Genomic DNA, 20,468 nt, shown 5'->3' on the forward strand with positions numbered 1-20,468 from the left:
AAAGCCGTGATTGGTACGGACTGAACACGGGAATGGAGGGAGATTTGATTGTTTCATTTATCTGTTGTAACTATAAATATAAAAAACAGTATATTTGAGCGATAAAAAGATATTATACAATTCTATAAAATTTCGCACGTGTAAATATCCATTAGTAAACGTACTGTTTCGCTAGTGCCCTTAAAAATTTCGCCTTACGAATGTTTGCTGCTTCCCGCTGTATCTCCTCGTTATTATTGGAATTTAATTCCAATAAACCAATTACTTTAATCTGCAATAATAATCCGATATAGCTTGTTCTCTTTCAAGCGAACGTTCTGCGCAACCTTACTAACCGCTAACTGTTTCCTATGATGTTCACCGCGTTTTGTGTGCAAATGTATCAGATATTCGAGTATTGTTGTGTCCCAAATACAATGGTAATATGCATCCATAGCATCAGCCGGTGCGCAACTTTTCTGATCACTCGCTGCCATTTTAAACGCCAAAGCATAATCCACTTCCTCTAAAAACTGGCATAAAACAGCAGCTTGAGTGTAACATTGTAAGTGGGCGCAACATTTGATCATACGCCTGTAAACGAGATCGTCGATCTGCGATCGTGGCACCGGTTGACTAAACAAATCACTAGATACCATGATAGCTTCTAAATAATATTTCATTGCACTCTCGTAATACCCTAGAACTGAATATGCTACGTTAATATTATTTTCCATGGGGATTCAGCGTATTTACTGTTACTTCAAAACGAACCGAAGTTCAGATCCCCCATCAACCTCAACCACGGAACGTTACTTGGATAATATTTCAAAGCTTGCGACAATAGTTGGAATAGTAACTCTCCTATGGTCCTAATGTTATAAGAATTGGCGCTGTAAAGCATAAACATTTTATCGTTGATCGATGCAACTGTAAAAGTATATGTTAACTTACTTTGGTACACCGGCCGGCCAAAGAGAAAGATACTGTGTGTGCAATTCAAGGCTAGATTCATCGCGCAAAACGTTACGTAAACGTGCTAACAATGAAATAACAACAGTAAGAACCATAGGTTCACGCAGTCTACTGAGAGTACTTCCAATGCTAGCAACAACGTCTCTTGAAGCGCTACCGGCAGTCCCGCTGTTTCCACTATTGCCACGTTTTTGTGGTTGATCTCTGCTGGGTCCAAATGCAGCTAAAACTGTATAAAAGATATATTTAAAATTTGATGAGAATCCGCAGTATATACTACCAAGTAATGCTTGTAAATCTGCAGACCCATGTCCCAGGCTTCCCTTGGAAATTTTCGTCCGCTTTTGTACTTCACGATATCTTGACAGACGCTGCTGATAGCTGCAGCAAATTCAGTATAGCTCCAACGCTTTTCTAAGCTAGTGAGGTAATCCCATTCAGCCATGTTTAAAAGAAAAACAGTGCAGTACTCGATGATCTCTTGTCGTGGTATAACTTGATCCGTTGCTTGTAATGCTCCAAGACATTGCTTGCATCTTGCAACTAAACTCTGCATGTCACCTGTAATACTTTTTTTCTTTAATCGTTTATGATAATAAAAGATTTGCTTAAGTATACTTACATATATTTGTCGCTGGCCAAGCGTAAAGACACCTCCATATTTCAACGAGGAGGCACTCCCAATTTACTAGTTTACATAGCTTAAATATTAACGTGTTTCCACTTTGAGAATGTTGTTGTGCCTCTTTCTCCAGGACAGTCAAGGTCTCGATCGCACCTTCAAAATCTTTGAGCATTACCAATTCTCGACTTTTAGCAAGTAATACGTATGCATAGTCTTGAAGAAACCCCCTAGGAAGGGACATTACAACACTCTGCAATGGAATGGGTAATTCCCAACAACTGTTCACGTGCCACAAAGCTTTCATTCGTGGTTTCCCATCTAAATGTATCAATGTTTCGTGAATTTCAGAGGTGTTGTAAGACTGTATTAATCTCTGTTCCAATTCAAACATTTCTACTCTTGTACTCTCTGAAATTAAAGATATTTAATACAATGTTATAAATTGATACTAAATTTCTGCTTTGTCTTAAAAAAAGTTAATATTTATATACTAACTGGTGTATGTTACCAATGGAATGCCCCAATCATTCTTCAGCAATAAATCTGGTAATTCCACGTCTTCAACAGCGACTGATTTTTTAATTTCGTCCAGTTCCTTCTCATTAAATAATGCTACGTACCCAGGATCCTCAAGTACCTTAGAAGCAACTCCATTAATATTGCTAGTATGTATAAGGTAAAGAAGAAAACGAGAGATACGTTTCTTATCAATTACAGAGGTCTTTTCTAAAGCATTACTGAGAGCCTGAAACAATCTGCACATAGTATGAAGAATAAAAAAATATATAAAAACAATTTGAAGTAGGAGGAAGAATGATTATACCCAAAAGAAAACATCAACTCCTTTAGGACCAGCTGCTTCTATTTCTGTCACATAGTCACCAAGAATAATACTACCATCTAAGATTTTCCTTACTAAATTTAAACATTGAATTTGAAGTAAAAGATCACGAGCTACAACAATCTTTCTATTTACAGACCCTCCTTGTATATCAAGCTCTAAGTTATCTCTATAAACCTGAGGGATTTCTCTTGTAATGTTGTCAGCTTGTAAGATCTGCAATATGTTCTAAAATACAAATGCATTATTAGTATACTATGTATATTCTTTTTACATTCATTCTAAAATACTTACAGTATACTGATCTTTAATTGATGCCTGCAACTGTTGAGTGAGACTTGCACTTATTCCATCTACAGGAACTTCACATGCTAAACAGCAGCCATCTAAATATTCCTTTCTCACTTTACAATATAGCCTACTTTCTGAAGCATTAAGTTTATAAAATAATTCTTTTGCTTGTATAATGTGACGCTTTGCTTCCTGATACTCCTCTTTCAGTAGGTGGAATTTTGCCAAATCATAATGTATCTACAAAGAAACAATATATTAGAAGAACTATTAATGAAAAGTTATACTCCATTTTAGAAAGGTAATACCTGACACTTAAATTCATCGATATTTATAGGGCACATATTCTCCCAATTCTGTTTAATCTCTGTACTGTCCTCAGTTAATATTTGGAAAGTATCGAAAGACAAAATTTTTGGACTCAATTCTTTAGTTTCTAAAACATTGTTTAAAACATTTACACTGGTAGATATATGTGCTTCTAATTTCCTAATTATATCATCCACTATTCCTGGGGGTACATATGTTGACTCTTGAATACCTGGACTGATGTACATAGGTATGATAAACATAATCCAGAAAACATTAATTAAATGAAAATATATGATCTTACATATGAAGAAATTGTTGTTTTGACTGTTTATTATTTAAGGCTCTGTAAGTAATTGCTCTAATATGCCACCTATGATATAAAACTATTGTGAACAGAGTTTGGTCAGATATCGTTTGCAATGAAAATTCAGGTACAGCAGGTATTTCAATGGTCATGTCTGATGTCACGTAAATAAGATCTTGAAGTAATGTCATTTGTATTGGCAAAGGTAACTTTCTCTCTAGAATGTCTAAATCCCATTTTAGATGTGTAGCTACTTTTAGAGCTAAAATTTTTAATGCAAGGTTTCTGTGGCTCCATTTATGAGCAGTGTTGGGTATCGCTTCATTAGTTTCAGCATCAACAGTTTTCGCATCATTCTCCTTCTGCTCGGAGTTTATTGTTATAAACTTTACTATCAGATCTGTAGCTGAAGGATCTATAACGATAATGGGAATGCAATTAAAACGATGATTTCCTTTAAATACGTTCAATTGTTTCTAATAGTGAGACTCATAAGGTTAGCTTATTATTTACCAGGAGAAGGTTTCGATAAATGTTGCTGCAATAAAGACGGATTTAACAAGAATTCGAACCATAAAATCGTCTCAGGTGAAATTGGCACTGTGCCTGGTCTTAACAAATCCACATCCATCATATCATTCTTTTTAATGTCTATAAATTGAAAGTTGGACGAACCACTGTTGTAATCATATGGCTTTAAAAACACGCTTTGAAATCTGTCTCAGATGTCGCTAAAATCAAATGTTTCTCTATCAATTTTGTTTGATAAAGAGAGAGACAAATGGATACCGCGAGCGAAAGGCGCGCCATTTCAATTAATGTTTGATCAATAATAAGAACACATCGTCAGACTTCGAAACATTCATATTGTTCATTTAATAATATTGTAGAATCATGGTGAGATTAACTACTGAATATATAGATCGAAAGTGTTCTCAGATGCTACTGAGCAAATCCCTCAGCAAGAAAGTAAAGAAACGCGAATTGCATAATGCAACGCACTTACGTATGAACAATATGTCTATAAGTAGCATTGTAAGATATTTTTATAGAATGCTAACAATATTTAGTTAGATTTCAATTATAATCAATGCACTCTTATCATAGGGGAATTTTGGTGATTACAAAAATCTGAAAGTAATATATTTACAAAACAATAATATAACAACTATAGAAAACTTGCACTTTGCATTCAACTTAACGCATCTTTATCTGCAACATAATGTGATAAAGAAAATAGAAAATTTAGATTCCCTCGATAAGCTTCAAACCTTGTACTTGGGATACAATAATATAGTTGTACTAGAAGGACTTGAAGGTTTGAGGAATTTGAATACTTTGGATATAGAGAATCAAAGGCTAAGTCCTGGAGAATCATTGTGCTTTGATCCAAGAAGTATATATACTTTGTCTGTAAGTGTTCAACAGTGCAAAGTTTAAATTGTGTCTTGTTACATATAAAAAGGTATTTTGTTACATTAATTTCAGACTTGTTTACAAGTACTCAATATTTCTGGTAACAGAATAATATCTCTGAAAGGTATCAAGAACTTACATAAATTAGAAATTTTGGATGCCAGAAACAATTCTGTGGAAGATATTGATGATCTAACTGACACTATAAGCTTCTTAACTTCTTTAAAAGACTTATCTTTGCAAGGCAATTCTGTAACTCAATGTTACAGATACAAAGAAAATCTTATTGCTAATAATGATACAATAAGTGGGTTTATGCTTGAGCAATTTTATTTTGAATCCGTAAGTTATACTAATAAATGTGTTTTTATAGAAAATTTCGATGGGAAAACGATAACAGATGAGTGCCGATGTTTTATGAAGAGATTTAAGATAGAAAAACATCTTTACCGCAAAAAGAAGTCTTCTAGAATTACATTGGATGAGGACATTACAAGTACTTTTGAAATATAACTCTCAGTATATATTGTTTTTGTTACTACAACTTTATTTTTAGGTTCATTAAATTTACCGCCTGCACTGAAAAAATCAATATCTAGAGCAATGTTCCAACATCCAGGTCCAAAATTATCTGTTACAATTTCATCAGCCATTGGTGAAATGCAACCACAAATGTTTCCATCATGGAAAACAGGTATTTTATAATTTGAAATATCATAACTTTATTGAAAGTATGTAACTGTTGCATCTATTATTATAATTAATTTAGCTCCAGGTACAAAATTTATATGGCGTGGTCATATAACACCAAGGCCATTTTGGAGTAATGTAATTAAAGCCAGAGAACCTCATATTGTGCGATCGCTGGTAAAAAGCAAAGCTATTAAATTACCACCAGTCACACTGTTCCCCAACATAGAATAAAAGAACAATTTTTTGTGTAACATTCAATACATTTGTCATTATTAACCTTCATAACGGTACAACAACAAATTATACATATATGCATGCAAAAAAACAGATTCCTTCAATTAGATGTGTTCTTATTTATTAATATTCTTTTTTTTTTTTTAGAAAATTATTTATAATTGATTGCATATTTTTCATTCATGTTTAGTCATTTTATATGTATCCTATTAAATAACTACTAAACTATTCGTTATTGCCTGCATGCTGGAAAGTCGTGTACAAGGTAAAAATAAATCTATAATGAGAAATGCGTTAAACGAAAATATATGGCAGAATCTGTAAAAAGCTGAAGGCAAACTAATTACAATAATATTTTGTACAACTTTCTAGCACTAAGGCGACATTTGTATTATATAAATGTGCATAGAACGTAACATATTTTTTTTTGTAGCTGAACTAAAGTACATTGATGTTCATGCGTGTAAAACAACGATTTAATTTAAATATAACAGAACGTGCATAGTTAAATATTCAATGCGGATATTCTGACATGGGGATCACTATTACAGTACAATTAAGACATTATAAAAGTATAATATTACGTTACACTGAATAAACAACAGAAATATTCAAATACAAAATATTATTAACTACATTTGTACACTGCTTGAAGGTTTATGTATTATGTTCAAAGATCGATTTTACATGAATTCCATACAAAATGTAAAAAAAAGAAAATGTCCATGTGATGAACTGTGGGAAATCGTACAGACTTCTTCAAGCAGAGCTAGCATAAAACTCCAATAATTTGATGAAGAATTAAATAAATAAGTTTTAAATGACGCAGGCATTTACAATACATACTTGTTAGTCACTATAAGCATGGAATGTTAGACATAATAAAAACAAGTATATAAATTATAAAATTATATGGTATAAAAGGTACAAGTAGAAAATCAGTTTCTTATTTATCGTAACTTTACTGCCTTCTGTCACATTGGAACATTAAAGTTGGTCTATCAAATGTTACGAATTGCTCACAAATAATGTTCAGGACTAAAAAGAACTAATATAATGGTTGAGCATTATCTTAAAATATCGGCTAACGCTACGAAATAAGGTGAAATCAATGTATTTTAAACATTAGCTGCCAGCATATAACAACTAAACTTACAAGACAAAATGCAGTTCGCACGTAGATGGTCAATGATTATCCTTTGCTCCAGATAAACTATGATGACTCTATATATTATTATCGTACAAGTTAATATTATCAAAACCTCAAAGAAATTACTCTTACTCTCGATGAGATACATTGAACGTAAACAGCTAAAATCTATCGTTTCTCCGAAACTGATAAATGTATAAAAATTTGATTGAGTTACGTTCATGTAAAAGGTAGAAAAGTAAAAAAGATTAGTTTATAATTAATACGTGAAAATATCATTTATCATTATAAAATAAATGCTTTGTGCAGAATGCCAGCGTTAATATATATTAACAGGTATCTAAATGATGCTTTGGAGAACAAAGGTATAAACAAGCCTCCTACGGTGAGATATGCATATCTTAATGCTCTTTTACAATTGTCGCATGTACAATATACATATTATTCATACATAAATATATGAAGCTGCGATACCGTTCTAATATTTATAAATTTATGTATCTATGTATAATTTTATTTTTCAAAAAAAAAAGGGTGATTTTTAAATCTGAATAATTTTATTGTAGATTCAGGTTATCAGCCTTTTCTCAATCTTAGCATAATTCCTCGCGTTTCATAAAAAAATTAAATAAACTATTGAATAAACGAAACCTTATTTGACATTGTAGTCTTACAACTACAAAAGTTACAGCTAAATTTAGACACATACGCTGACCAATGCATCATAGCTCTTGGTGTGAAGTTACATACATATAATTTATCATCTTATCGGTATGTATTACTAATCATTTTTATCGTCCATCAAGTATATCATTCAAGAATATCTACACAGTTTCCAGATGCATATTTTAAATTATTAAATAGAAGTGTATATAACAGCAACGCGAATAATATGTATTTTCTTTTCTGTTTTACATTGCTGATAATAATACTTTATGTCGCAGGAAACTTTGTAGATTTCTAATATTTTTCGTCAAATAATCATAAGTATTTATGTGTACATTTATGTATAATATATATATAGATATATGTATATATGCATATATACATATATGTATATTTTGTATATATTAATATTTTATATGTAAAGGACTTTGACTTTGTCACACAATAAACATTACGTAATATCGATTAAAAAAAGAAATTATGTTACAAATAATTAAAGTGTAAAAAAAGTATTGCGTAAAAGCTACATTTAAATTCTAACTCGCATGAAAGCGATATCGGAAAAGATTCTTGTGTGCCGGTCACTTATGTACTATATACCTTTCACCATTACTTTTCATATATTCAGTTTGGAATAATTCTTTTGTATCAACAGATTCATAGAATTCCATTACGTATGTTAGAAACGCTTGTTATAATGTTTGTTTGTATTTTGTTAGACATACACGGTTTATAATGGTTGTATATTTCATCTTTGTATTAATAATATATTTTAAATATCTTCGACTTCACAAAACACTTTGTAACTGCAATATTTTTTTTTAAAGATATTTTCGTTCTTCATTATATATTAGGCTCATGGATGTAGTTTTAAAAATAGAAATTTATATCGAAACGGAAAGCAGATCCGCAGAAGAATTAAAGAAGAAACGATTAAGCTTAGCGCTGGTAATGTTATCGAGTATAATATTGAACAAATTCTTGTATAAGTGACGAAATATATTTGTCACAAGACACACGCTGTGTGTGTGTGTGTGTGTATGACTTTGCTTCCTGTTAAACGGTAATGTAAGTTTATAGGGCACTCTGTCTTATCTTCGTAACTATGAACAGACCATCTTTTGTTTACGTACATATATGACTATGTATACATAATATGTATAATATATATTTATGCTTTGCGTATGTAAACGATACATACTCTGAATATGAACACTGGAGTTTATGGTACAGGGTACCTTGACTTTACTTCTCATTTAAAAAGAGAAACATCATCGATGTTTCTTTTTTTCTCTTGTAATTCACTTGATTTTGAATCAAGTTCAAGCTCATGTTATTGGGCAACATTTGTCGTAAGAAATAATGTTTTCCAATCTTTACAAGAAAATATTAATTTTGACGATATAAATAATCAGTCCAAATTGTTCTTCGTGCATCATAGAAATGCATTTTAATATATCAACAGTGAATATCATTTTATTTCTCTATTCTTTAGATCTACCAGCATTATATCTTTTAGATAAAGAGTGCCCCCTATTTCTTACAAAATTGTTTTTCTATAAATTACTGCGCTGTTTGTTGTTGGATCTCTATTTTTTCAACAGTCATATCTGGATTCATCGCAGTGGCCTCTTGGATCGCCTCTGCCAAAGCTCGATCGTGATCGACTGGATCACCGTCCGATTGTATCGTTATTTTTTGTTCTACTCGAGTCTCTACAACCCCATCCCTTTCGGTTTTGTACTATAATCAGAATAAGGCACGTGTTTTTCATTTCACGTATCGCGCGAAATGTTCACAATGAAAATATAAAGTCTTACCGTTATTGTTTCAACAGTACGAGTTTTACTGGATATTGTTTGAGAACTGACTATTTCTCCTGTTGCGCTATACAAACCATCTTCGCTTTCAACGGCTACTTTCCTAGTTTCAGTTGTTACCAGTGGAACTGTGGCAGTAGCTGTCACATTATTCTCTGGTTCCCCTTTATAAACATTTGTCTCTGTTGTTATAACACCAGCTGGATCACTCTGAACAAAGTCAAACGATTACATTTATTTTGCACAGAAAATAGTAGCTCTAAACGTTTGACATATATCATTGTAATATACAAATAATAAATGATGTGCTAACGGACATAGACGATAAAACATGAACCAACGTTTTATTAAAATACCGTAAGTTTATTGTTATTTTCCGGGAATATTAATTCGTAGTACCTTAAAACCAGTGCCTTTAAGATGATGAAATATTACACTTTTAGGCTGTTTCGTGAATGTTATTCTTTAATGTCCCATAAATGTTAACAAATGAGCATCAATATGAAATAAGTAATTATGTATGTGATGATGTAAACGATATGGTTTCAATCAATTCAATCAGCAGTACCATAGGAACAAGCGTTATAACTTTCATCCACTTTAGAAACATTTCTAACGTATGTTATGTCGCAATGAGAAACGTGAATAGTATGTAGGCATATATACCTGAATGCGGATCCACTTAGAACGCATTTTCGAAACTGTATCTCTACGTATTCTCGCACGAATAAAAATTCTTTTTGACGGTTTCTGATAATTGCCTAACAAAATTATACGATCCTTGAAGATTTACCTGATAATATTGATTGTAGAAAGCCTGCTGATCATCTTCAAGGTCAATTGGAGTACCTGAATCATCGCTGCTTGAACTGGATGTACTGAGCCTTCGTGAGAACAGCTACACCATGCAATGTGTTAACCAAGCCGGCAAAAATTAATTACAAAAATAAATGAAAAAAAAATAATTAAACGTAGCATGGGTTAAACTTAATCAATTAATCAGCATTATGAATGATTCTGATATTACTGGTATTACTGATCATAAAATTAACAAGTATTTCAATGTATGTGCAGTGTGATCGTGTATTAGAGTAGATGGAACACTGAAAATAGTTTTAGTTTCAACTTTCGTGTATCTGAATGTATAAAATAACTCGTTTTTAATGATCTCCTGTTAGTATTAACCAAAAATATGATATACAGTGTTTTACGTAAATGCGTACATGCTTCAACCATTAGTTGTGAGCTATGTATGCCGTTATGAAACTTCAAAATTTGCACCATTACCTGTTCACCAGAAAGAACGTGACTCGTTGTTCGAACTTCTTGCGTTACTACTCTCTGCTCTTGCCGTGTCGCGCTGGTTGCAGTTGTATGTGCTACAGTCTTTTCTTCTACCTAATATGACAAAAAAAATTATAAAAAAAGTCGTACTAGCGCTATAAGAAGAATATCGCATATATTGTACGGAGGTAATTAAAGTGTTCGCAAAATAGGCAATGAGTAAGCATAGCGCGATAAACCATTTTTACAAACCTGACTCGTTTTTTGATTTTTTTCAAGGTCCTCGTGCATTGTAGCGGTACGTGTGGTAACAGCGGTTGCTGTCATGTACGGGGCTCTACCATCATCTGATGCCTCTGCCTAAATACAACTACAAGGTGACTAATGTCTTATAATAACAGAACAATGTGTGCATACAGAATTATCAAGAAATACGAAAGTATTGATTCATTAATTTCTCTTTTTCCCTATGCACTGGTTTCAAGATAATCACTGGTTTTTATCTAGGCCACTTAAATCGCAACTTATATCAATAATACGCATACTGCATGCAATACACAAAAATACTCTACTACTAGAAATCGCATTGCAATATATACAATTATCAAACTAGTAAATACACTACAATCGATGTTATTCAAAGTAAAATTTCAGAAGTTCACAGCATTTGAACCGTATTTTGAAACAATAATAATAGGACCCATCCTGTTAAAAAATAATTCAAATAAATTTTGTTTCATTGATCTTTCCGTTGGAGTCGTTCTCATTACCTTTTGTGGGTAGTGAAATAATTAGTTACAAAATAGGATATTATTTTAAAAGTTAGATCACCTTATTAATCTGTGTAGAAACGGTTACTTGGCCTGTCCCTCCAGGTGTAAGATCTTCAATTTTCTCTTCGATATTTTGCGTCACGCCTTCTTGGTCCTTCACTACCGATTGTTTGGTTGTTGTCTTCACGATAGTCGGGGCAGTACTTGGAACTATAGGCTTCTTGACTTTCAAAGGAGCAGACTTCGTGGAATCTTGTATTTCTTTTAAAATAGAATCGCTATCCAATGGTTGTCCAGTGCCAGCGAATATCATGCCATCCTTCACAAATGCCCCTTCATCTCCAAAGATTTCTTGATTCAGCAGTTTCCCGAATTTGTCATGAATCTTGCCATCCTTAACATAGCTACCATCGCTTGAAAATGGCGCTTGCTTCACCGGTTTGCCATCTTTGTCGCAAAGCAAACCTTTACGTACTAAACTGATAGTAATAACAGTGAAATATTTGTCGAGAGGTTTGCCTACTGATGTACAAACAACGCCCTCTTTAATAATGTTGCCCTCGGAATCGAACGTCCCTTGCTTCAACGGTTTACCATTTTTATCGACCACAACTCCCTGTATCACTTTCAGACCTTCTGGACCAAATGCTTCTTGTGTAAGTGGCTGTCCATTTGTGTCATAAATCTTTCCATTTCTAATGAAACTGGTTTCCGGTGGTAGTACACCCTGTGACGCCGGCTTGCCATTGCTCCCATAAATAAGACCATCCTTAATAGAGCTTCCGTCATTTTTGTAAGAAGCTTGATTTAAAGGCTGACCAGTGGCATCATAAATTTTTCCATCTTTAACAACACTTCCGTTTGAATCAAAGTTACCATACTTCAATGGCTTGCCATCGTTACCACAAACCAATCCGTAACGTACAAGAGTGACAGTAATCACTGTTTGTTTTTTATTCAACGGTTTTCCACTTGCTTCGTGTAACAGGCCATTTTTTATATAACTACCATCGTTACCAAATGTCCCGTGACTAAGTGGCTTCTTGTTTTTACCATATATGAAGCCGTTAGTAATGTATCCTCCATCAGTACCGAATGAGCTATGATTTAAAGGCTGCTTGTCCTTTCCATAAATTCTACCTTCTTCTACGTAACATCCACTAGGCAGAGCAGACCCAGTATTCAATAACTGACCGCCCCATCCATACAAGAGACCATCTCTGATATAGCTACCATCGGGCTTAAATGCTCCTTGCTTCAGAGGACTCTGGTTTTTATCATAGACTACGCCATCTTGAATGTAACAGCCATTTGGAACAAGCGATGCCAAATTCTTAGGATTTCCTTGATTGTCAACGATTTTCCCGTCTTTCACTGCTAAATTATCCGGCCCTTTATCATCTTGGGTTAGGGGTTTACCATCTCTGCCAATGATCAAGCCATTTTTAATAATATTGCCGTCAGGCCCAAAGACACCATCCGAAATAATCCTACCATCTTTCCCATAAACCATACCACCAGCAGCGTATGAACCGTCGGATCCAAACATGTCTCTGTTCAAAGGCATACCATTCGAATCGAAGATTACACCATTTGCAATGTAATTATCTTCCGCAAGAGCTGAACTCTGGTTCAAAGGTTTACCGTCCAAGCCATACAGAATACCGTCTTTAATGTAACTTCCATCTGGTTTGAAGAAGGAAAACTTCAACGTCTTTCCATCCTTGGAACACAGTTTACCATCTTTAATGGATGCACCTTCGGGTACCAGTGAATCTTGATTCAAGGGTTTACCGCTCTTCGTGTGAACGGTACCCTTCTTTATGTAACTTCCACTGGAACCAAAAGATTCCTGCTTCACAGGTTTACCGTCCTTACCGATTACGCTTCCATTCTTTATGAGCATGCCATCCGGTCCAAGAGAAACGTCTGTCAGTGTCGCTCCGTTTGCATCGTAGATTATACCATCCTTAATTATGGTGTCATCTGGCTTGAAAAGATTTTGCGACAATGGTCGACCACTGGAGCTATATATAGTGCCTTCCTTTATGTAACTTCCATCGGCTATTAGAGGAATTTGACTTAGGGGTCTACCATCTTTGCCATATAAGATGCCGTCCTTAATAAAGCTTCCGTCTGGCTTGTAAAATGAATGTTTGATCGCTTTCCCATCTTTACCGACGACTTTTCCATCCTTCAAATGCGCCCCACAAGGTAGCAAAGACCCTTGATTCAAGAACTTTCCGTCTTTCGAATAAATTATACCATCCTTTATAACAGATCCATCTGAACTGAAAGATTCATGTTTCACCGGTTTACCGTCTTTCGAATAAACTTTTCCATCTGCAATGTAATGACCTTCGTGGCCCAGAATACCGTTACTAAGGGCGCTTCCCGATGGTCCGCAAATTAAACCATCACTGACAAAGGTTTTGTCAGGTATAAGTGCACTTTGACTCAAAGGCTTGCAGCTTTTGTCAAACACGACTCCGGCAACGATGTAGCTTTCGTTTATACCGTACGAACCTTGCGTGAGCGGCTTGGAATCGGCAGAAAATACAAGACCATCCTTCACGTACGTCCCATCGCTGCCTAATTTGCTATATTGCAGTGGTTTCCCATTTTTCATCGCTATTTTACCTTCTTTGACTAGTGTGTGGTCTGGTCCGAGTAGAAGCTGTTCAGCTATTTGACCGTCGCAACTATATATAAGGCCATCTTTTATGAAGTTCCTTTCAACTCCCAAAACTCCTTGGTTCACGGGCTTACCGTCTTTAGTGGTGACCATACCATTGTTAACGTACATCCCATGAGGACCAAAATCTGCCTTTTTAATCGGATGTCCATCTTTCGCACAGACCTTCCCACCTATTACTTTGCTATTATCTGGGCCAAGGCTATGTTGATCCAACGGTTTGCCATCTTTGGTATAAATAATACCACCGATTACTTTCGAACCGTCTGGTAGGGGCAAAACATGGTATTCCGGTTTCGATTCTGCGACTGATGGCGGAACAGCGCCAGCTTCGTAGTCAGCGCATTCTTGTTGCTGTTCAGCAGCGATCAAAGCTGCTGACGCGTCTTTGTCGAGTTCTGGTCCCGCAGCAGCTTTCTGTTGTTCTTTTAATCCCGCGGATTCCACGTAATTGAGACCCGGAGTCTTTAATCCGGCTGGCAGTTTAGTAGCATCTGCTTCTTTGGTTTTCCTCTTTTCCGCTGATTCCGCCACTTTCTTCTCCTCGCCAGGGGCATAATTAAATGCTAAACCCGTGGCTTTGCGGCTCGCAGCAGTCGGTGATTGTTGATTTTGTACTCCAGGTGAAGCCGGTCTGTCCTCGTACGAAAATCCATGCGGCGTGAACGGTTTCCTCGTCGGCGAAGTCTCTGTTTCTTCGTAATCGTACGGTTTCGTGTAACTAGGGAGCTGTGGAGATTCTGGGCTGGGCTTGGTCTTCTCGATATTTGACGTTTCAGTCAAAGGTTTCACTTGCTTCTCTAAAGTAGACAGATTCGATTCCGTGTCGCTCTTCTCCATGGATTCTTCCAGTTCCTTGTTCTTCTTTTGTTTCTTCTGCTTTGAATCCTTTTCCTTTTTGCCAAATAGGAAGCCACCGACGGGACTCTTTCATAGTAAACAAAAACATGCAATGCCAGAAACATGCCGTATGTCTAATGTATGTATATTCTTGTAAATATATAACAAAGGAAACTAATGAAGCTAAGAAGAAAACTACATATCGATGCATCGCTATTTTATATCTTACAAAAACAAACTAACAATCGTGCACATCTGTATTTGATCCACACATAAAGATGTACATGTACTCTTAATATATGGAATGCGTACTCGATATATCGCACAGATAGACTATCTTATGCTTAAGATGTGGGATCTCATTGAAATTATCGTTTAAAAATGAATATCCTGTTATGCGAACGAACGTAACTAAGTTTCTTTCTCTAATCGTAACACGCTAACAGTTAGCGTCGGTACCTGATGAAATTACTTACCTTTATTTTCTCTTTCTTTTCTTTATCTTTTTTCTCCGGTGTCTCCTTATCTTTCTTTTTCAATTCTTTTTTACTCGGCGACTTTACGTCGTTGTTCTCAAGGATAGCATTTTCGTTAATCAGATCGGAGTTGTTCAGATCATTATGATTCTCCTTCTCATTCTCATTTTGCTTATCCTTTTTCTTCTTAGATAGACCACCGGGCGGTAGGACTGCGATTCCTCCGACCGGTTTCTATAAGTAAATTTATAGTCACACATCGCTTCATGCAATAAGCACGAATAAAAACTCTATCGGCTAAGCTCTACTGTCAACTACACATTATTAAGGTCTGTTGGCATATCTTTCATGCTTGACAACTAAGTACGGTCTGCGCTCTCAAAAAAGTATATATATATATATATTTATATATATATAAAGAGAGAGAGTGAGTGAGTGAGAGAGAGAGAGAGAGAGAGAGAGAGAGAGAGAGAGAGAGAAAGAGAGAGAGAGAGAGAGAGAGAGAGAGAGAGAGAGAGAGAGAGAGAGAGAGAGAGAGAGAGAGAGAGTAAGAGAGAGTAAGAGAGAGAGAGAGAGAGAGAGAGAGAGTGAGAGTTGTTAAATTCGTTAAAATTATGATGAGCATACTTTCCTGGTGTATGTACTCAGGGCGATGAAATTTTTCTTCCGACACGTCTTGTAACGAGACACGTTGTTCGCGATGGTTATTTACATGCGAAGGAAAGCATCGGTGCGACGTGAAATTGAAATGTTTCGTTCCCATAAATGATTACTATAGCATAATCTGCGAAAACGTTTGCGCGATTCTTTTGCACATGCTCAAGTGAGATACCACGATCCGCTGAACGCCGGGGAAAATCGAGAAAATTTAGCTTTGAGGCGATGGCCGTATGAATGCTCGCAAAAAGGAAAACATTGAAAAAAATAGCTGCATGCATTTGAAAAAAGGAAAACACCAAATGGTCACATACGACAAGACCAGTGAAAAGTTAGATGTCTGTTAATGCATAACAGAATGTCCCAGGTGAATTTCTATACCTTTTTGCCACGATCTGCGTCATATTCTCCTTCCAGGCTACTGGTACTGCTAGCTGATGTTGTTCCAGCACTTGTTTTGCGTGTGAGCTACCGGTGTTAGTTAGGTGTCAGTTAGTCTTTTTTTTTACGGTAAAAGCAGTAGGACGTGATAATTCAATTGACGTTTGGTGATATTAAATCGATTTACACAGAAATACCGTGTGTTCGCGTCCCGACAATATCGATAAGACGACGCGTCTTTTGTAAAATCTACACAGTTCTACGTTTCTTGCACGAGGATATCTCGAATCTTTAGGAACATTATACAAGTTAATTAACCAAGTGGTTTGTAGAATGTACATATATATATATATGCCGGAATATCGACTGTTATCCTTTTATACCAATCACTTTAATCTACTCTGGAATAACGATACACCTAATTGTTAATTAACTTGCACTTTCGTTATTCGTCTGAATAATTTTCGAATGGACGTATTAAAATATCTAATGCATACCACCATGTCTAACACATGGTATATAGTAAAGTCATTAAACATGCCATGGCTACAAGGCTCATCCATTTAATCTGAAGAGGTGCACTGTGATCTCGATCTGTAATTTTCGTTAAATATCTCTATCCTCTTTTCATTCAAGTGATCCAATTGGTGTTCCACAATTTCTCAGTTCAATTATGTAATCGGCATTTCGATAATACTTTGAAAAATGTTAACTCGTGATCGCGATACGATTAAATAATTAGTTGGATTTTTTTTAGTACGATAAAACTGTTTGAAAATCAATTCTGTTTGAAAGCGTAGACCGCAGGTAAAATCAGAAATTCCTTAAGACGAATCTCCATGAAATAATCTTTCAAGTCGCATGAACAATTCATGCACGTTCTACGTACTATCGCTATATCGAGTGAGTAATAAAGATAAATTAGAAGTGTACACTTGGTGTTCGTTTACCTTTTCCTTTTGCTTTTTAATTGGACTAGGTCGTTGATCTATATGCTCCATATCAGGTATCATTTCAGGTTCATAGCTCATTGTATGTCTCTTGCTCGGTTCAGAGCCATAACTTTCAACTTGTTTAGGTCCACCTAATGCTGTGTAAGGCAGTCACACTATTTCAAAATCTTAATGCACAGTTCTAGCAGCATTGTGAAAGCACTGAAACGGCTCACGCGGTCCGTAATGAGAAGGTACATGCTAAAATAAAATTTATTAAGGAGATAATTAATTTTACCATCCATACTGCGAGACGTTGGACGGCGACCGCTCAAAGATCTTTCGAATTGCGGAGGTTGCCTGTCGATAGGGGTCTTTTTCGTTTCGTAATGAGTTCTTCCAGAATACCGGAAACGAGAGCCCAGATGTGGTATTAAGCCTACTTTCTTTACAGGCTCCGGACTCATGAGCCTGAAAACAGCGTCGGTAACGTCACCGTTAATAAAACCACTTGATACTTCTCTCATCATCCTCCAACCATCATTTACCTGAAGAAAGTATGATGCTCCACGCAAACTTTCCATAGTTTCTTCGCCGCCCTGTGATTCGCCAGCTTGAAACCGATCGTAGATTCGAACTGTTCGAATTCGCCTGGCCTAATTTTTATATAAAAATTATGCCTCTTGTAAGAGATCTTCAAGATCTTCGGCCAGGCGAACCTATTGATTCGTAATCGAGCTCTGTAAACGAGAAGCCCCGACGAACATACACCTAACATGATATCAACACCTTCGGAATCTTTAGCGGGATGCAGATCGACGCCGTACATTGCCAGTTTCTTCGCGTTCTCGAGATAGTGGAGCTCTGCCTCCGCAGGTGTTTGACCCCTGAAAATTCGGGAACGTTCGGTCACCAGTTTTCATCGATCGTAGAGACTACTTTAGACCTTCCAAAAATAGAATAACCGTTTAACAGATGAAACTGACTTATGCGTTTTATGCAGGTCCATTACTTTTTCCACTAGCTCCGGCGTTTGATTAGGCGCGAATTTGAAATCCTTCAAGTACGTGCGCCCATGCTCGTCCGGGTCGTAATCTCCCACCTCCGATTGTACCAAGTAAGAACCGAGGAGAGCGTGAGTTACGAACGAACATGGCAATCGTCCCGTGATAATATCGTTCCGAATTTGAAGGCATAATTGATAACGGGTGATGTCCTCTTGCAACTGAGCTGGGTCCGGTGGGTAAAACTTCACTTCGAAGTTGAACTTCCATGGCTCGTCTAAAAATAAACGAGACATCGATGACAAACAGACAAAAATACAGGTGACAACAAGCGCGAACAGCCAGTACTTTTTATAAATTTCGCAATCCTCTTGTCCAGGTCCAGCCAATTCCGTGCATCGTGTCGGTCTTCGTAGATGAGACCGAAGTAATCCTTCTCCAAAAGATTCATGCTCTGGCAGATCATGTCGAGTAGATCCTGACCTTTGGCCTTTCTCTGAAAAAGTAAACGTTCAATTAGCGTGCAGCTTCAGGGACAGACAAACAGAGACAACTGGTTCCTCCAGTTTTATTTCCCGGCGTGCATTCGCAGCTTACGTCGATGTGGAAGTCTTTGACAGTCCCATCGAGGAGAGTGATCTTCGCGATAGCCATCTTGCCTTTGCTAACTGGACTCTTCGTGGGCGAATTCGTTCCGGTCCCATTTTCTGCCGTTACTTCCGGTGGACCACCAGCGGACTTCTGTTCCTCCGGCATATCTCAGCCCTGTGCTGAAAGAAGACAACAATTATCTCCAATGATCTCCTGACTTTCAAACATTATTCAACTTCCGATTCACTATAGCAACTTTCAACTGCCAATCGATTAGATTAAGACGAGAAAATCGCTACATCTCGCAAGTTCGACGAAGTATCCATAAAAATCGGCAGGCAATTCAACCGATCCCTAACATTTGCGAGGTCCAAGAGTCAAGAACAGCGGACAGGGAAGGACGGGAGGCGTTAATGAATCTGTTTTCTGAATGATTCGCGCGTCGCCGCGCCGAAGAATGATCGCGTGCTAGTTCCCAATGTGTTCGAGTATAGATCCTGTCTAGACCAGAGGGTGCCATGCAGAGGAATAATCAATATTTGCCTGGCTCTCGGTGTTGTTCGCACCGTCAGTAGACAGTGCGGCTCCGATGTCATTAACAACGGGGAAGAATCTATCCAGGAAACGGCTCGTGGCCGGCAATCAGCGTGACACAATTCCTATTAAATTATTTCAGCGTAGTCCGGCAAACTACTCTCCTAGATTGCCCGAGCGCGTTCATTTCATTTTCATGACGCTAACGCTACGATTTACACCCTTTCTCCGGCGAGTATACGTTCCATTTAACCCGGAGTCCGGAGTAGAAGGAACAGAGGCTGGAAGAAAGTTAAAAATTCCACCCCGGAAACGCGAGCAACACGGTAGCCCGCGAAGTGGTAATTGATAGTCTAGCTAGCCCGCTAAGTTGCATAATAGCTGAAGACTTTATCGATGGGCCTAGAACGTTACACGATCGCGAGTACAAAGCGTTTAATCTTATTTCCAACGCTACGAGGGGAACAGTCTCGCTAGCCTTTCCATTATCAATCCCTACAGGAGCTTTCGCTAACATCGGAACTACCGAACAGTCAAATTCACTTCTTCAGATTGTTCCATGAGAATTCTAACCCTTTGCACTCCAGAAGCTTTCTACCGGAAATATTCAATATTTTCTAAAGAGACACAGACGACATTTTCTTAGATCGAATTAAGACATCTCACATGCATCGAGGAAGAGAACTACTTTCTTTCAATATTTCGTACGTTGATGCATTGTACGAAGTTTAATATTAAACATCAAACTTTACAGTTTTGAGACTTCGACCGATCTACAATCCAGATCGTCTAATACTAAATCAATTTCCTTAGTAACTTCGCGGAGAAGCTGCCTTTTTAATAACTGAGAACAATTCAGGAACGGATTAATTCGAGCCATTTGGTAGTTCTAGCGTTAATCCTACCTTTGCGAGGAACGCACGCCGCCTCGAACGAGCAAAGCGAGCCCGCGCTGGTTCTACAGAATCGTCTCGGCAATTTTTCTCTAAAGGACT

General features: G+C 36.7%; 3 protein-coding genes and 1 long non-coding RNA gene across 15 annotated transcripts in view; 2 read left to right on the forward strand and 2 right to left on the reverse strand.

Moving 5' to 3' along the window:
• Positions 1-77: 77 nt before the first annotated feature.
• IntS8 (integrator complex subunit 8) lies at positions 78-4,058 on the reverse strand. Its single transcript, XM_031989225.2, has 12 exons — positions 3,841-4,058; positions 3,325-3,742; positions 3,020-3,257; positions 2,715-2,951; positions 2,403-2,648; positions 2,075-2,324; positions 1,577-1,987; positions 1,261-1,515; positions 934-1,183; positions 754-872; positions 336-685; positions 78-271 (listed from the first exon to the last, which is right to left on the reverse strand). Exons 1-12 carry the CDS (start codon positions 3,959-3,961, stop codon positions 152-154), a joined length of 3,015 nt encoding a protein of 1,004 aa, XP_031845085.2. The 5' UTR covers positions 3,962-4,058; the 3' UTR covers positions 78-151.
• Positions 4,059-4,080: 22 nt separating this feature from the next.
• Positions 4,081-5,667, forward strand: LOC116432402 (uncharacterized). The gene is made up of 6 exons (XM_031989228.2): positions 4,081-4,362; positions 4,435-4,740; positions 4,816-5,050; positions 5,117-5,239; positions 5,300-5,437; positions 5,513-5,667. Exons 1-6 carry the CDS (start codon positions 4,222-4,224, stop codon positions 5,665-5,667), a joined length of 1,098 nt encoding a protein of 365 aa, XP_031845088.1. The 5' UTR covers positions 4,081-4,221.
• A 1,677-nt stretch (positions 5,668-7,344) lies between these two features.
• The window catches only part of cora (erythrocyte membrane protein band 4.1 like coracle), a 29,392-nt gene continuing 16,268 nt past the window's right edge, over positions 7,345-20,468 (reverse strand). For 7 of the 12 annotated variants that reach the window (XM_031989445.2, XM_031989454.2, XM_031989453.2 and 4 more), the window contains 14 exons: positions 18,946-19,118; positions 18,697-18,844; positions 18,331-18,625; positions 17,893-18,231; positions 17,643-17,815; positions 17,363-17,502; positions 16,413-16,499; positions 15,375-15,608; positions 11,422-14,985; positions 10,843-10,950; positions 10,594-10,704; positions 10,100-10,204; positions 9,307-9,516; positions 7,345-9,229 (listed from right to left, as the gene is read on the reverse strand). In XM_031989445.2, coding sequence (XP_031845305.1) covers positions 9,050-9,229; positions 9,307-9,516; positions 10,100-10,204; positions 10,594-10,704; positions 10,843-10,950; positions 11,422-14,985; positions 15,375-15,608; positions 16,413-16,499; positions 17,363-17,502; positions 17,643-17,815; positions 17,893-18,231; positions 18,331-18,625; positions 18,697-18,844; positions 18,946-19,104 — 5,853 coding nt within the window. In that variant the 5' untranslated portion in view covers positions 19,105-19,118 and the 3' untranslated portion in view covers positions 7,345-9,049. The remainder of the gene's footprint in view (positions 9,230-9,306; positions 9,517-10,099; positions 10,205-10,593; positions 10,705-10,842; positions 10,951-11,421; positions 14,986-15,374; positions 15,609-16,412; positions 16,500-17,362; positions 17,503-17,642; positions 17,816-17,892; positions 18,232-18,330; positions 18,626-18,696; positions 18,845-18,945; positions 19,119-20,468) is intronic. The other 5 variants (XM_031989447.2, XM_076371076.1, XM_031989456.2 and 2 more) reach the window with 4 other exon arrangements.
• On the forward strand, positions 10,868-11,339 carry LOC143174941 (uncharacterized). Its single transcript, XR_012999482.1, has 2 exons — positions 10,868-10,967; positions 11,076-11,339. It is a non-coding gene; the product is annotated as an uncharacterized LOC143174941 (long non-coding RNA).

Source organism: Nomia melanderi, chromosome 9 (assembly GCF_051020985.1).
Source record: "Nomia melanderi isolate GNS246 chromosome 9, iyNomMela1, whole genome shotgun sequence".
NCBI classification, from domain to species: Eukaryota; Metazoa; Arthropoda; class Insecta; order Hymenoptera; family Halictidae; genus Nomia; species Nomia melanderi.

Excerpts from the sequence above, each read along its gene's own strand:
- IntS8 (XM_031989225.2), bottom strand. The coding sequence starts at position 3,961 with ATGATGGATGTGGATTTGTTAAGACCAGGCACAGTGCCAATTTCACCT. Across the intron at positions 1,988-2,074 it reads TCCATTGGTAACATACACCA|AGAGTACAAGAGTAGAAATG; the intron begins GTTAGTATATAA and ends CTTTAATTTCAG. Across the intron at positions 873-933 it reads TGGCCGGCCGGTGTACCAAA|CGCCAATTCTTATAACATTA; the intron begins GTAAGTTAACAT and ends TATGCTTTACAG.
- LOC116432402 (XM_031989228.2), top strand. The coding sequence starts at position 4,222 with ATGGTGAGATTAACTACTGAATATATAGATCGAAAGTGTTCTCAGATG. Across the intron at positions 4,741-4,815 it reads GAAGTATATATACTTTGTCT|ACTTGTTTACAAGTACTCAA; the intron begins GTAAGTGTTCAA and ends CATTAATTTCAG. Across the intron at positions 5,051-5,116 it reads TGCTAATAATGATACAATAA|AAAATTTCGATGGGAAAACG; the intron begins GTGGGTTTATGC and ends GTGTTTTTATAG.